Source organism: Podospora anserina, chromosome 5, assembly GCF_000226545.1.
Source record: "Podospora anserina S mat+ genomic DNA chromosome 5, supercontig 4".
Lineage (NCBI taxonomy): Eukaryota > Fungi > Ascomycota > Sordariomycetes > Sordariales > Podosporaceae > Podospora > Podospora anserina.
This window is the reverse complement of record NW_001914844.1, coordinates 159041-172409: the sequence shown is the minus strand read 5'-3', so window position 1 is coordinate 172409 and position 13369 is coordinate 159041. Positions and strand designations below refer to the sequence as shown.

The window sequence follows — 13369 nt, the reverse complement described above, 5'->3', positions numbered from 1 at the left end:
CCATCCCTCCCTCTCCACTCACATCATCAAGGGAATTTCCACTTTGTGGAAAGGAGGAGGTGAGAAGCTTTCCGGGGGGCGCAACAGTCACAGTTAGAGACGGAAAGTGGGGAGGAGAGTGGGTTAAAAAGTGTCAAAAACAATGGACAATATGGGAATTGAACCCATGACCTTTCACATTGGCAATTGAATGCGAAGCGAAAATCATACCCCTAGACCAATTGCCCCTTAGAAGTTGTTAAAAGAATGGTCGCAAGCTAGCTTCTTAATTGGCAAGACGCAATGCGAGTGGTGTTTCCGTGCCAAGGAAGTGGGGAAGCGATGAGGACCATGTCACTGCGGGAGACACAGCGAGGTTGTGCAACTTATCAGTCCGTAAGACATTGCTAATAATTTTACGTTTTTATCCAGATATCTTCAGCACCATCCCCAAGACCTATTGCATATCGGTGACTCCCGCCGGATTGTTTGACCGCCCACATGCCGCCCCTCCCGCCACACAAGGTCAGTTTAAGATTTCAGGGCCATCTCTCAACCCTAACCCAATTTGATCCCCCTTTGCCCCGTGACATTCCGCCATACACGCCATCGTGACCACGCAATCCTCGCTACATCCGTAATTGCACGCAGGGAAGGCAGCTTCTATTTTCCACCGGGCAATCGAAAATGGCGTGAGCTAGAAGAGATCAGCGTCTGCTTTACTTTTATCGGCAAGACCCTGGATCTTCCACCGCATTCGTCTCTTTTAGGTTTTTCCACATTCTAAGACTAACAGGGGACCTCTCGCTAGTGAATGGGGGTGAAGCTAAAGCCCACATGCAGGTGGGACTGGGTGATTTCTTTTCCTCGCTGGGTACGGAGTTTGGTCCGATCCACTCGGGGACCTGGTCGAGATCCATCAGCGAGATAAGATGGAACTGCCATGTGTGGTGCCATGTGTGTGCCATGTGGGAAGTGGCTACCTGCTTTTGGAGATGAGATCGTGGCATGTGGGGAGCGAAATGGCGACGAGAAAAAGCTTGACTTGATGCTGATCGATCGATTGCGGATGGGGATTCTTGAAGACGAAGGCGGGATGAGTGGGTGGATTGAAGAAATTGAATCACAGCACGATGAAAAGCAAACATAAACTGTTCATTGAGCGAACGACCACAGGTTGAATGATGAATCGAAATGGAATTGACGGCCGTTATTCTGATCAAATGGAACGCTAACGAGGACGGTCGTTACATGACATTACTATATACTAAACACAAAATTGATGATATATATTACTTCATTAGGTTATCCTCCTCTGTTATCCCTCTGCAGCATCCTAAGCAGCAGGACCGTAGAAGTTGAAACGACGTCTAGAGTCGTACTTGTCCTTCAACTGCAAAAGCTTGGCGCTTCTCCAGCTCTCGTGGCCGTACATCTCCTCCTTGGTCTCATCACCATAGGCATAGTTGAGGTAAATGTGCTTCTGGCTGCGGCCGCTGCCAGCGTGCAGGATGTTGCGAAGCTGGTTGCCAAAGGCCTGGGCCTGGGCATCAAGAGCGGCATTGCCAGGAGTGTACTGCACAAGAGGAGCAGTGAGGAGGTTGTCCTCGCGGAAAGCATAGGCGGTGGAGGCGGCATCGACAGCCTTGACACCCTGCATGGAGTAACCCTCGAACATGAAGAGGGAGTTGGCGAAGGGGGACGAGGAGTTGGTGCCCTCCTTGAAGGCCTCGTAGACCTCGGCCATGGCGGAGGGGTTGTACTCGGGGAGGTACAGAGGGAAGCGGGGGTTGGCAGCACCGGTCTTCTGGCACGGGGGTCCATCGAGGGAGATGCCGACCCAGCTGGAGACATCCTTGTAGGTACCAGTGTTGTTGGTGACAGAGATGGGACCGAGAGCAATGAAGGGGGCGGTGTAGGCAGTGTCGACAGCAGTGACACCCTCCTGGATGATGTAAAACTCAACAACGGGGCCGGTGGGGTCAATGGGGGGAATGTTCATCCAGTACGACCAGTTGATGATGTCAACAGGCTGGGTGCCGTTCTGGAGGAGGTAGTCGTTGGCGGCCTGGTAGAGAGCCTCGACCTTGTCACCAGTGTACATCAAGGTGGTGATGGCCCAGTTGGTGTGGACAATGGGGAAGATCTTGATGGTGACAGAAGTGACGATACCAAAGTTGTGGCCAGCGCCCTTGAGGGCCCACCACAGGTCAGAGTTGGAGTTGATGGTGCGGAGCTGGCCATCGGCAGTGACGATCTTGGCCGAGACAAACTGATCAGCAATGAGGCCGTGGTGGCCTTGCAGCCATCCGTGGCCGCCGCCGAGAGCGGGACCCATGTAGCTGACGCACTCGCAGGTACCGGTCACGGCCTGCTTGCCGGCAGCCCAAAGGTGGTCGATGAGGACCTTGGAGTTGGTGCCACCGAGGACAGTAGCAGTCTGCCCATTACCCGAGATGCTGACACCTGACAACTTCTTCAGGTCGATGGAAATACCCCAGTTCATCTGGCCCAAGGTGGTGATGGCACCATGGCGGCCGTTGTAGGCCAAGAAGGGAACATTGCAGTTGTTGGCAATGCGCACCTGGCGATCAAGTTAGCATTTGTGGGAGAATATTGCTTGCGGCAAGGAAGACCTACAAGCTTCATCACATCCTGCTCAGTCTCGGGGGCGACGCTAATGTCAACGTAGGGAACACCCCCGCCCACGTTGGACCATCTCTCGGTGGCGGCGTCAAATTCGGTGGTGTTGGGATAACGAATCTCGGTTCCGGGGGACAGTTGACGGGCAAGACGCCAAAAGTCAGCAATGTTGCATCCCGGAGCGCGGGACAAGGTGTCGACGGCGTACTCGATGGGAGTAGGCGCGAAGTCTGGGTCCTCCTGCTCCGGGAGCTGGGCAGAAGCCACGGACCACGAGGCCGCGGCGACAAGAGTGCTCTTGAGCCAGCGCATTGTGATTTGATGCGACGGATGGGGTGGCCGAGGACTGGACGGGACTGGAGAGAGGAGAACCGAGAGTGTTGCCCTGCAAAAAGCAACGCCGAAAAAGCCTCCACGAGAACGTGCGGTGCCGCGGTGTTATATGTGTGGGCGGGCGGTCCAAGCCGTCGGGTCCAATCGCTGTTTGTTTATTGGACCCAAGCCCCCGGAACCAAATAGCCTGTTGCATTGATGCGCGCCACTCCTTCTCGGCCGCGAGGCCTTACCCCTTCCATCTCTGCCGGCAGAAGGACTATTGTCAAAGTCGCATCATCTTGGCGACAGGCACCCCATTCCCAGTTTCCCACCAAGCCATTGCCAAATGTTTGGCAAAAACCCGAGTGTTTCTGTTAGCTGGCGTTAGTTCTGCTGGGACGGGAATAGGCGGCCGGACGGGGGTGCTGTAAGAGGGAGACTGGTCTTTGATTTCATTTGAAGAGCGGTGGAGTCTGGGGTCTGGTCCAAATTACTAAACACCAACCCCATCCACTAGCCGAGCCGGGGGTTGTTCCGAGGGTCGGTCTAGTGTCCCATTCTAGTCCATGCCGTCCGCATAGAAGCTCCACCTCCTCCTCCACCTCGTCGTACAACAGAACGCCGACCACGGTGTTTCTCGTGGATAATCCGGTAATGAGTGCGGGGCAATCGATAACGGTTGGATTCCATCGACCGATGCTGACTTTGACATCCCTCAACGGCTATCGCACGGATAGTGAGAGCCGGTCAAGTCGAGATATTCCCAAGTGCCTCGCTGAAGTTGTTAGGTGGAGAGGCAAGGGTAAGGGTATGTACATACTGTAAATGCCGCCTGAACTCTCGGAGCAACCTGACACTTCAGCTTCACTAGTGATGGAACTCAACACTTCGTAAGTCGCCCCTGAAAATGCAACAGTGGACATCGGCGTGGGGGCTTGGGTCTTCCAAGACTGCTAACCCATGCAGCTAAACAATTCCAGCTTTGCCGACGACAAGTTCTGACCGACCCAACTGCCGCCATTGGTCCCAAGAGAGTTGCGAGATTGCATCCCAGAGGGGTGCTTATCGGCCAGACTGACCCGAGGGTGTTCCAGGAAAGTTCCGTCTGCCAATGTGCATGAAAAACATATCTTTTCACCAAGTAAAAAAGCAAACAAGAGTCATGCACGTCACCCCTTAGACCCCCTACACCTTTTGTCGTGGCACAAAGCCTCGTCTCCGATGGGTTCCTCAGCTGCCGAAAGGGTGACCTTGTTGATCCCTTCCATGTGCAGATAGCTAGTCAATGTTTCCCCCGATGTACAAATCCGTGATGGGTCCCATGTCTTCCTGAACTGTGATCTTCTTGTCTTTTCGCCTTTTTCGTTTTTTACCTTCGGGTCTCAACATCCGGGCTTTTGCGATTCCCCAGATTCCACAGATAGCTGAATCGCCGGCCCCTGATATCGAGACCCGATGGCAGACGCAGGCCCACCATCTCCCGAGGCCATCGCGGCGGCGGTGGCCGCTGCGCGGACATTCAACATCACTCTCTGGACGCTGTATGCGATAGGCGTATGCACCACGGCTCTGCGTACGTACTCTCGCTTTGACCAGGTTGGCTTCTCCAACTTTGAAACAGACGACTACCTCGTGTGGGTGGCAGTTGTAGGTCACCTCCCAACATGAACCCAACATCAGCTACGTCTCGATACTGATCATCGCTGCCCAACACCAGCTTCTCTACACCCTCCAAGCATGTCTGGGCTACCAAATCGGCAACCTTGCCCAAGGCCTGGCAAACAACGGCATGACGGATGAGCAGCGGATGTCGCTGCTTCCCAGTGACCCAGAATGGGACAGGAGAGTCATCGGTTCCAAGATCCAGGTGATGGGATGGACCTCCTACTCGACCCTGATGCTGGTCCTCAAGCTGGCCATGTTGTTCTTCTACCTGCGGTTGACGGTATGCCTCCCTTCTTCACCCAGGTTGCTCGCCTGGGTACGAACGACGATTGCTGACTCTGTCTAGAACGGCCTCGGTCGTCGTTACCGCATGCGAGTCCACGCTGGGTTCGTGATCATCATCGCCGGCTGGCTCGCCTCCGTCCTGGCCGTCTTCGTCGGCTGCATGCCCTTCCACAAATACTGGCAGATCAACCCCAACCCAGGCAACAGTTGCCAGCCCGCCATCGCCGGTCCCATCGTCTGGGCTTCCTTCGCCGCGAACGTCACATCCGACATCTACCTTATTGTCATTCCCCTTCCTCTTCTCTGGGGTTCCCGCCTGCGTCTCGTCGAGAAGATCGGTTCCACCCTCGTTCTGAGCGCCGGCATCTTTGTCCTCGTTTGCGCCACTTTGAAGACCATCTTTGTCATCACTGTGAGTCCCCCAATATGTCATGTGTAGTCCCCACCACTAACCCGCCCCCAGGACGACGTCAACGGCGCCGAGCTCGCCGGCGCATGGGGTACCCGCGAAGCCTTCGTCGCCGTCGTAACCACCAACCTCCCCATGGTCTTCCCCCTCTTCAAATCCTGGCTCAGACCCCTCTTCGGCTCTACCTCGCAGCGCACCACCGACAACAAGTACAAGACCCCGGAGGGCTTCCGCTCCATCGGCGGCGGCGGCGGCGGCGGCTCCAATTCGCACTCCCAGTTCAGGAGGGGCAACGGAAACAACTCGAATATTTTGACCAATGTCACCTTTACCGAGAGCGAGGAGAGGATCGTGAATGAGATCAAGATGCAGAACATGAAGACTGATGTTTCGGGGGGCGCGAGGAGTATGCATACCAAGGAGACGGACCACAAGGGGATTGTGGTGTTGACCGAGTTTGATGTGAGTGAGGATGCGAGGAGTGTGCAGCATAGTGAGGCGGCGGCGCCGGCGAAGCCGAAGGAGACTTGGTGATGAAGGGGTGCATCATGGTACCCTGATCTACCTTATGCTTGATGGGCTTGAGGGGGAAACATGGTTTGAGGAGGGGAGGGGGGATGATGGTTTTCTTTTGTCGGTTTTCTTTGTCTTTTCTCCTTCCTGCCCTTTTCTCTTCACTTCGTTAAACATATTTTCCCCTGAACACACTTTGGAGACGGAGGAGGACGGGATACGTATACGGCGGGTGGTGGTTTGGATGGCTTGCGGATTTTTCTCAATTTGGATGGATATACCCCCTTGATGGTGTTGTGGTGTTGTGGAAAGATTATCACGACCATCATGTACCTCTTTTTTTTGAGGATGTGAACTTTTTATCTTGTTTCGATATCCTCCAATTACCTATATGTAGTTGTCCGTAAAATGTTATGTCTTTGTAGTCGACATGTAGTTGCCGTTTGTGGTAGCTCGTAATCTTCAGGGGTCAGGCGGGTGGTTGCATGGAACTTGTGTAAACACCATGCTGGGAGAAACGGATTTCGGCATTGACGATGGTGGTGTTTTCTTGGTTGGGCTGCCATGCCAAGCTGCTGCGGACCTGCTGCGAGGCTTGGGTCACCTGCTGATTGGCAAGTCATACGATAGCGCTGTGCAGTGTTGAGGCGCAGTCTGTCACCAGAACGTGAGGCAGAAAGTAGAAGATGATATCAAAAGCTGTTGATTCCCTCACCTGTCACTGCTGAACGAATGTCTGTCCTGCACACCAAATCTTTCTGACATTAGGCCTCTGTTGGCGCCGCATTACAAGATGCTTTTCTGCAACCTGCGGGCAATCCAGCTGCCTGTAGCCCTACTTGCCCTGGTGCAATCAGGATGCTGCCAGGACACCACCGAGATCCTCGTCGAAAAGCTTCAATGGACTGCTCCACGAAAAGAACTGACCGCACATTTTCTCGAAAACACTAACGGACCATGGGAGCAGCTCTCGACCCTGTTGGGGACTTACGATTTGTCCAACATTACAAAAGACCAGATTATCTTGCCAATGTATCCCTCACCGTGGACCAACATCTCAACAATCTGGTGGACTAGAGTCGTTGACTACCAGAAGATGGAAGAGTTTGCCCGAGAGGCTCGCTGGGTAACAGGTTACTTTGCCTCAAGTTGGGATCCTTCCATCCAAGCGGGTGCCAGGCTGCCGGACTGGGACCTATCTATGCCATATGGCAACGGCAACCTTACAGAATTCCTCCACGTCAAAACCCCTCTTATTGCCCTCAACCACTCCAGGCTGTACCTAGAAGCCGAGATTGCCATCGAGTTTACACACGGAGATATGCTTGCTCTTGCGCCCCCTGGAGATGGAGAACCTGATTCGCGCAGCATTATCCAGCAGGTCAAAGACGCCGGCCGAATCCGCAGCAACTCCTTTGGATTATACGTGGGACGACCGGACTGGAAGTTGCCCGGCAAGATGTTCCTGGGAGGATATGACAGTAACCGGATAAAGGGGGACTTTCTCATGTTCGACACCATGGACCAGCCCGAGTTCGTCCACCAGGGCTATCTTCCGCGATTGTACCTGAGTGACGTAACATTGGGCTCCTTTGAGAAATCTCGAGACGGGTTTGCCTTTGACTGGGCCACCCGCGAGAGCCCCAACCGGACCATCATGGGCGAGATATCCGAGTCCAGTCGAATGACCAATTTGAGTCTCTTGCAACTTCCCCGACCGGCAGCACCCGAGAGGAGGCAATTTTTTGAAGTCGAAGGACACATACCTGGCGCTGCGCTGGTTATGCCGGACCCGACGATACCCCACATGTACCTGCCCCCGAACACCTGTGACAACGCGGCGAAGGATCTTCCGATTCACTGGGATGACAGGCTCAAGCTTTGGCTGTGGGACACGTCCGACCCCGGGTATAAACGCCTCATGAAGGCTCCGGCATATATGGGGTTTACCTTGCAGAACGCGTTCAGTCCCGGATCTGTCAAGGTCAAATCGCTCACGATCCAGGTACCCCTGTGGCTTCTCGACATCGAAATGGACACCCGGATCAATGGCAATGACGCGAAACTTCGGTACTTCCCCTGCAAGTCAGCAGAAGCTAGGGAGGGCTACTATAAGCTAGGCCGCGCCTTTCTTCAGTCTGCCTTTCTCGGCGTCAACTACGACGACAATTTGTTTTACATGGCGCAGACGATTGGTCCCGACGTATTTGACCCCAAGGAGAGGTTAATAAGTTTCCGCCCTGAATTTCAGGAGCATGCCGGGAAGCACGACAGGGACGCGGAGTGGATTCAGTATTGGGCCAGCTACTGGAATCGCGATGACGATGACCGAGGATCTGGGTCGACAGGTTCAGGAGGTCCAACTGGCCCCACAGGAGTGTCGGGCAGCTCCTCGGACAGTGGTAGGAGGGAGATGACTGGGCCCGCCCTTGGGATCGTGGCGGGCTGTCTGGTGGTGATCACGGTGGGGTGCGCGTTTTATGTGCGGCATAAACGGAGAGCGAAGCTCGCGGAGCTGGATCGGGAGCTTATACGATCTGAGAATGGGACAGCTGGTGGCCGAGTTTCACGGCCAGCTGCTGCTACGGCTTCACGGCCAGTTGCTACTACGGCCTCACCGCCAGCGGCGGCTCCGACTTCAAACAGAGTGGCGACACCACCTGTGTACAAGGAAGAGCCAGACGAGGCTCCTCCTCCATATAGGCCATGATCAACAAGATCGAACGGGGTTTCGGTGTTTACTGAGTTGTATATAGAAGATTGTATGTGCTTAGAGATTGCTGAAATGTATATATCATTGCTAAGCAGATATGCAGTTATCGTGTAATTCCCACCAATAACATTAGGCCTCGCCCAGTCTTGTGTATCGCGAAACGCCCGGCAAAGTGCCTTCCTGCGCACCGCCACCTTCAGGCGTAAGTGCGGGATTCGTCAAACTGTTGTCCCGGTTCAAGCAGGAGCCTATCAGTCGAGTGCCTTCCATTACATCTTCTAGCGTCACGCAACCTTTGCTGCCCGGGCAGTCCAGACGGGATGCGTCTCCTCAACATAGAGACGCTCAATCTTGAGACCTTTCACGATAAAATTCCTGTTTACGCTATCATTTCACACAGGTGGAAAGTGACGAGGTGCTGTTCCAGGACATTGAGAATGGGACCGCAGAGAGGAGAGACGGGTTTGCCAAGGTGAAGGGAGCGGTTGGACAAGCTGTCAAGGATGGATTCAAAAACACTGTGAGTACATACCCTCTCAACGACTGTCAATACTGGTCGTTAACATCATGTCATAGTGGATTGACACTTGTTGCATCGACAAATCAAGCTCGGCCGAGCTCTCAGAGGCCCTCAACTCCATGTTTCGGTGGTATCGCGAAGCTCAGGTCTGCTATGCCTACCTGAGCGACGTCAATCACGACGATGACCACCGTGCCAAAGAGAGTGGCTTCGGGCTTTCTCGATGGTTCACCCGTGGTTGGACGCTTCAAGAAATTATCGCTCCTCCAGTCGTATACTTCTTTGCTTCAGACTGGCAAGGGATAGGTTCAAGGCACGGCCTCCTGGAACTTATTGTCGATATTACGCGCATCCACCACATGTTTTTCATCTCCGGAAACCTATCGATATTTCAGCGTTGCTCAGAAGATGTCTTGGGCGGCTGAACGAATCACCACCCGCATCGAAGGCATGGCATATTGTCTTTTGGGTATCTTCGACATCAACATGCCACTCTTATACGGAGAGGGCCACCGGGCCTTTCAGAGACTCCAAGAAGAGATTCTCAAAGATATTGAAGATGATTCCATATTCTACCACGGCGGAATCGAAAGATCCATCCTGGCTTACGAACCCAGGAACTTTCAAAACAGCAGCAACCTGGTTGCTGGCAGCTGGCCGTACAGCTCGCAGAATCTCAAGGGCATCGTGGCCCGAAATATCTCAGTGAACAAAAAGCGAATCGAAATGACCGTTATGGCATTTCGAGACCCTTCAGGTGACTCTAACATACTTACGGTGTTGCTCAACTGTGCAGGCGCAAGTGATGTTGGTAGGGCTAGTTCGTGCTTGGATTTCATGGAGACATCTCCAGGAATCCTCACCAGCTTTTATCAAGAAGGACTTGATCGGTGGGAACAAAGAGTGACAGCCACAATGCAGCTCATGCGTGAGGCTCTTCCCATGGCGATTACCTTGGTACCAAACGGCGTCGGTTTCAGCTCCGAGTCAAATTGGGAAACTGGGCTGGGATTGACGCCGAATTTGTCCCATATGATTACGATCAAGGGCCTGATCCAATCGTCCACCATCTTTATCATAGCTGATGTTAGTGTGCCGCGAGACTTTCTTGGTCGGTGGGATCAGAATGGCGACGAGGCTCGCTGGTAGGGTGGATGACCAGGAAATGGCCCACCCACGGATATGGACCACCACCCCCACACCAGCCACACAACCTTAATGAGATTACCCCTGAATGCTTACACTCCCCACAACAAGACCAATATTGGGTCAATTTCTATGGAATTTATACCAAAATGTAGCTCAATCACTGTCAGAGTCAGACATTTCGTCTGCTTCCCTCTTGCGCCGGGTTTGAACCCGATAACGTGTGCTACGCCGCACAGGCTCGGCTGGCTCCGGCTGCTCCACATCCTCCTTAGGCACCACTTCTTCCTCCACCACCCTCCCTTCAATACAAGCCTCTTCCAGGTCACAAAGCCTTACAAACTTGGAATTCGAATCTTCTCTATTCAACTTGCGCCTTTTCTTTGCGTCCTGGGCTTTGTGGGCGTTTTGTTGGTGCCTTGCCGCATCAGCTTTGTGGATGGATACCTCAGATCTCAGTGTGAGTATAGTACTGGTGAGAGTCCTTGCCGCAAGCCGTTTTCCGGCCGGCGTATGGTTCTTGAGTAGGTCCTTGACCTTCTTGGCCACCTGGGAATCCCCCACGGTATGGAAAGTAGGTGTTTTTGAAGAGAGATCCAACGGCACCACAGGGACTACCACCTGGCTTGAAGAGAGCGGTTTGCGCTTACGTATGGGCCATAATCCTGTCCCACGCCAGCCGCCGGCAATATTCTCTTTCCTGAAGCCCTGCTTGCGGGCAAAGTCATACAGCCGGACCAAGTCGACCTTGCCGTCAGGCGTATAGTTAGTGAGGGCGTCGTTTATAGCTACAAGCCTCTTATACGCCTTCTTTACACTGGAAAAGCAGCCAATATTAAGGGGTTGAAGGACGTGAGAGCAGTGGGGGGGCAGGAAAAGAAGGTAAATATTACTCCTGTAGCACCAGATCATAAAGTCGTTAGTGGTATGTGAGTTATGGCCATCACAAATAAGAAGACGTGGTTCTGATGGGTCCTTTGGTTGAGTCCTTGGGATAAAGACCTCTTCAAGCCATCCAACGGCCAGTTCGTTACTGGTCCAACCGTTCGATAATACGGCTATATACCAGTCCTTATCGAATTGGTCCTTGAACCATTGCTTTTAAAGGTCTTAGCCTTTGAAGATTACCCCGGGGGGGAGGACTCTCCTATCCTGGGAGATACACTCTAGCATAGTAGTCCAGGTCCTTTTTCTATTCTGTTTAACGTATATAGACTTTTTATCCTTCATTGAAGACCCCACAACCAAGCCGTTCTCTCCCTGACCTTCCATTATTCCTACTTCATCATAGTTATACCTATTCTTAGGCTTAATCCAGTCAACGGTAAAATAAAGGTTAAAGAACTTATTGATATTCTCCGGGGTAGCTTCGTTAACTCTAGCGTAATTAATCTTCTTTCCCACCTTCGTTTTAATACTGGGATGACGGCCAATAAAGCGGGTTACCCAGTGCTTCCCAATGGAGTAGATATCGGCTTGTTCAGCCAGCATACTGGCCGCCAGAGCTTTTACGTTGGCGTGGGTGGGAGCGTAGCTAAGGCTTTCCTGACGAAGGATCCATTGAACGATGAGGTCTTCCTGGCCCTGAGTAAGCCGCTGTTGATTTTCATGGGCCTGTTTGCAAACCTGGGTTCCTAAGATGCGGTGCCTCAGTGTAGAACGTGGAACCCCGTGCTTGTCGGACGCTTGGCGCTGGCTTATACCAGCAAGAATGTCTTGTTCGGCATTTGCGAGATCTTCCTCGGTATATTTGGCCATTGATGGGTACCTGGAGCAAAAAGAAGAAAAAGAAATGGTCCATTTTTGACCTCTGGGGGTGGAATATAAAGTTGGGGGGGCTTTCGGAGGTCCAGGGTTGTTGAGGGTTTAATGTGGAAAATGGCACTGGTAAGTTCAAGCCAATGTGGGCCACCTCTGTGGGTGGGCCATTTCCTGGTCATCCAACCTATCTTTCGGTTAGTCCTTGGCTTGACGGCCTAAAGCCCTTTTCATTGCTGTATTCTAATGAGCAAGAGAAATCCTTCATGCTTGTTGTGATCCCAAGTGTGGCTCACATAGAATGTGACAAGGGCTGTAATATCAGGGCTTGGAACTCATGGTTCAATTCAGGCTAATAATCTTCAATGGCCTCGAAGAGCGTGATACTGAAAGTGAAGAAGGAAATACAGTCTTGATCCTGAACGCGTATTTTATCTTCCCTCGCGTGGCCCGTGCCTTTGTTGGCCTCAGGCCATCGCCAAGTCCTCCAATATCCTTCTGGGCCAGTGGGCTTCCTTTGATAATCGCCTTGCCTCTGATTGTCTGCCTTACTCTTGACGAGAGGCTCACAACGTGCAGCTTCCCCTCCTTAAGGTGATATTGGGCGCTATAGTTGGTCATGGTGGTTGGTGGTTGGCATTTGCCGTGTGACATAGAAACACGACTTTACACTGATATCCCCTCATGGAAGGGCAGAGACTAGTTGGAGTTTACAACGGATGTGGAGCGTACGCTCCCAATCAAAACCTGTCCGAGGGGTGATTACCCACGTGGCACATGTATGGCCTGTCCCAGACAAATGCTTGATGACCACTCAGATGTCATGATCGAGCTGTCAAGTAGGAAAAGGGCAGACAGGTGGTGGGTCTTTATTTCTTCCAAACCTACGGACTAGGGGGGTCAAAGGGAATGTTTGGTTCAATACACAGGATAAATAGCTTTGATCGAGGATATAGCTAGAACTACAGATTCTCACGAGGCAAGAACATCCCGCTGTCTTGCTTGCTTTCCAACTGCATCACCCCCAATGCTCCCTGTAACATGACCTTAGGCAGTCCACTCCACCTCAACAGCACGCTTCTCAGCCTCCAATCCAGTCAAAGCAAAATCACCGGCAAGCGAAACCTCGTTGCGAGCCTCCAAGACATCCAAAACGTCGCGCTTGAGGGCTCCGTACTGCCAGTAGCACCAGTTGAGGCAGGCAGTCTGTCCAGCAGGAGATCCGACAGCCAGGGCAAGGGCCCAGCACCCAGCACGGAGCCGAGCATCTCTGAGACCGCGGCAAAAACGGTTGACAGCTTCCTCGCCACCGCGGCAGGCAGCCTGGCACTGGGCCAGCTGGGCTGAGGTGCCGATGGCGAACGCGACGGGGATGGCGATGACGGTGGAGACCTTCATTTTCTGGGGGATAGGAGTCATTATT

At 53.0% G+C, this 13369-nt stretch overlaps 5 protein-coding genes across 5 annotated transcripts, besides 1 other annotated feature; 3 read left to right on the top strand and 2 right to left on the bottom strand.

Annotated features, from left to right (window-relative positions):
• Nucleotides 1–143: 143 nt before the first annotated feature.
• Nucleotides 144–227, bottom strand: a tRNA (tRNA-Ala).
• Nucleotides 228–1315: 1088 nt separating this feature from the next.
• Nucleotides 1316–2934, bottom strand: PODANS_5_3630 (uncharacterized protein; the record flags this gene model as incomplete). Its single annotated transcript, XM_001904869.1, has 2 exons — nucleotides 1316–2563; nucleotides 2620–2934. The coding sequence occupies 2 exons, from the start codon at nucleotides 2932–2934 to the stop codon at nucleotides 1316–1318; spliced, it is 1563 nt and encodes a 520-aa protein (XP_001904904.1).
• Nucleotides 2935–4726: 1792 nt separating this feature from the next.
• Nucleotides 4727–5830, top strand: PODANS_5_3620 (uncharacterized protein; the record flags this gene model as incomplete). Its single annotated transcript, XM_001904868.1, has 3 exons — nucleotides 4727–4882; nucleotides 4949–5299; nucleotides 5351–5830. The coding sequence occupies 3 exons, from the start codon at nucleotides 4727–4729 to the stop codon at nucleotides 5828–5830; spliced, it is 987 nt and encodes a 328-aa protein (XP_001904903.1).
• A 772-nt stretch (nucleotides 5831–6602) lies between these two features.
• PODANS_5_3610 (uncharacterized protein) lies at nucleotides 6603–8519 on the top strand (the record flags this gene model as incomplete). The annotated part of the gene is made up of 1 exon (XM_001904867.1): nucleotides 6603–8519. One exon carries the CDS (start codon nucleotides 6603–6605, stop codon nucleotides 8517–8519), a length of 1917 nt encoding a protein of 638 aa, XP_001904902.1.
• A 642-nt stretch (nucleotides 8520–9161) lies between these two features.
• PODANS_5_3600 (uncharacterized protein) lies at nucleotides 9162–10191 on the top strand (the record flags this gene model as incomplete). Its single annotated transcript, XM_001904866.1, has 2 exons — nucleotides 9162–9438; nucleotides 9491–10191. 2 exons carry the CDS (start codon nucleotides 9162–9164, stop codon nucleotides 10189–10191), a joined length of 978 nt encoding a protein of 325 aa, XP_001904901.1.
• A 2802-nt stretch (nucleotides 10192–12993) lies between these two features.
• Nucleotides 12994–13365, bottom strand: PODANS_5_3595 (uncharacterized protein; the record flags this gene model as incomplete). Its single annotated transcript, XM_001904865.1, has 1 exon — nucleotides 12994–13365. One exon carries the CDS (start codon nucleotides 13363–13365, stop codon nucleotides 12994–12996), a length of 372 nt encoding a protein of 123 aa, XP_001904900.1.
• Between the last annotated feature and the right edge of the window lie 4 nt (nucleotides 13366–13369).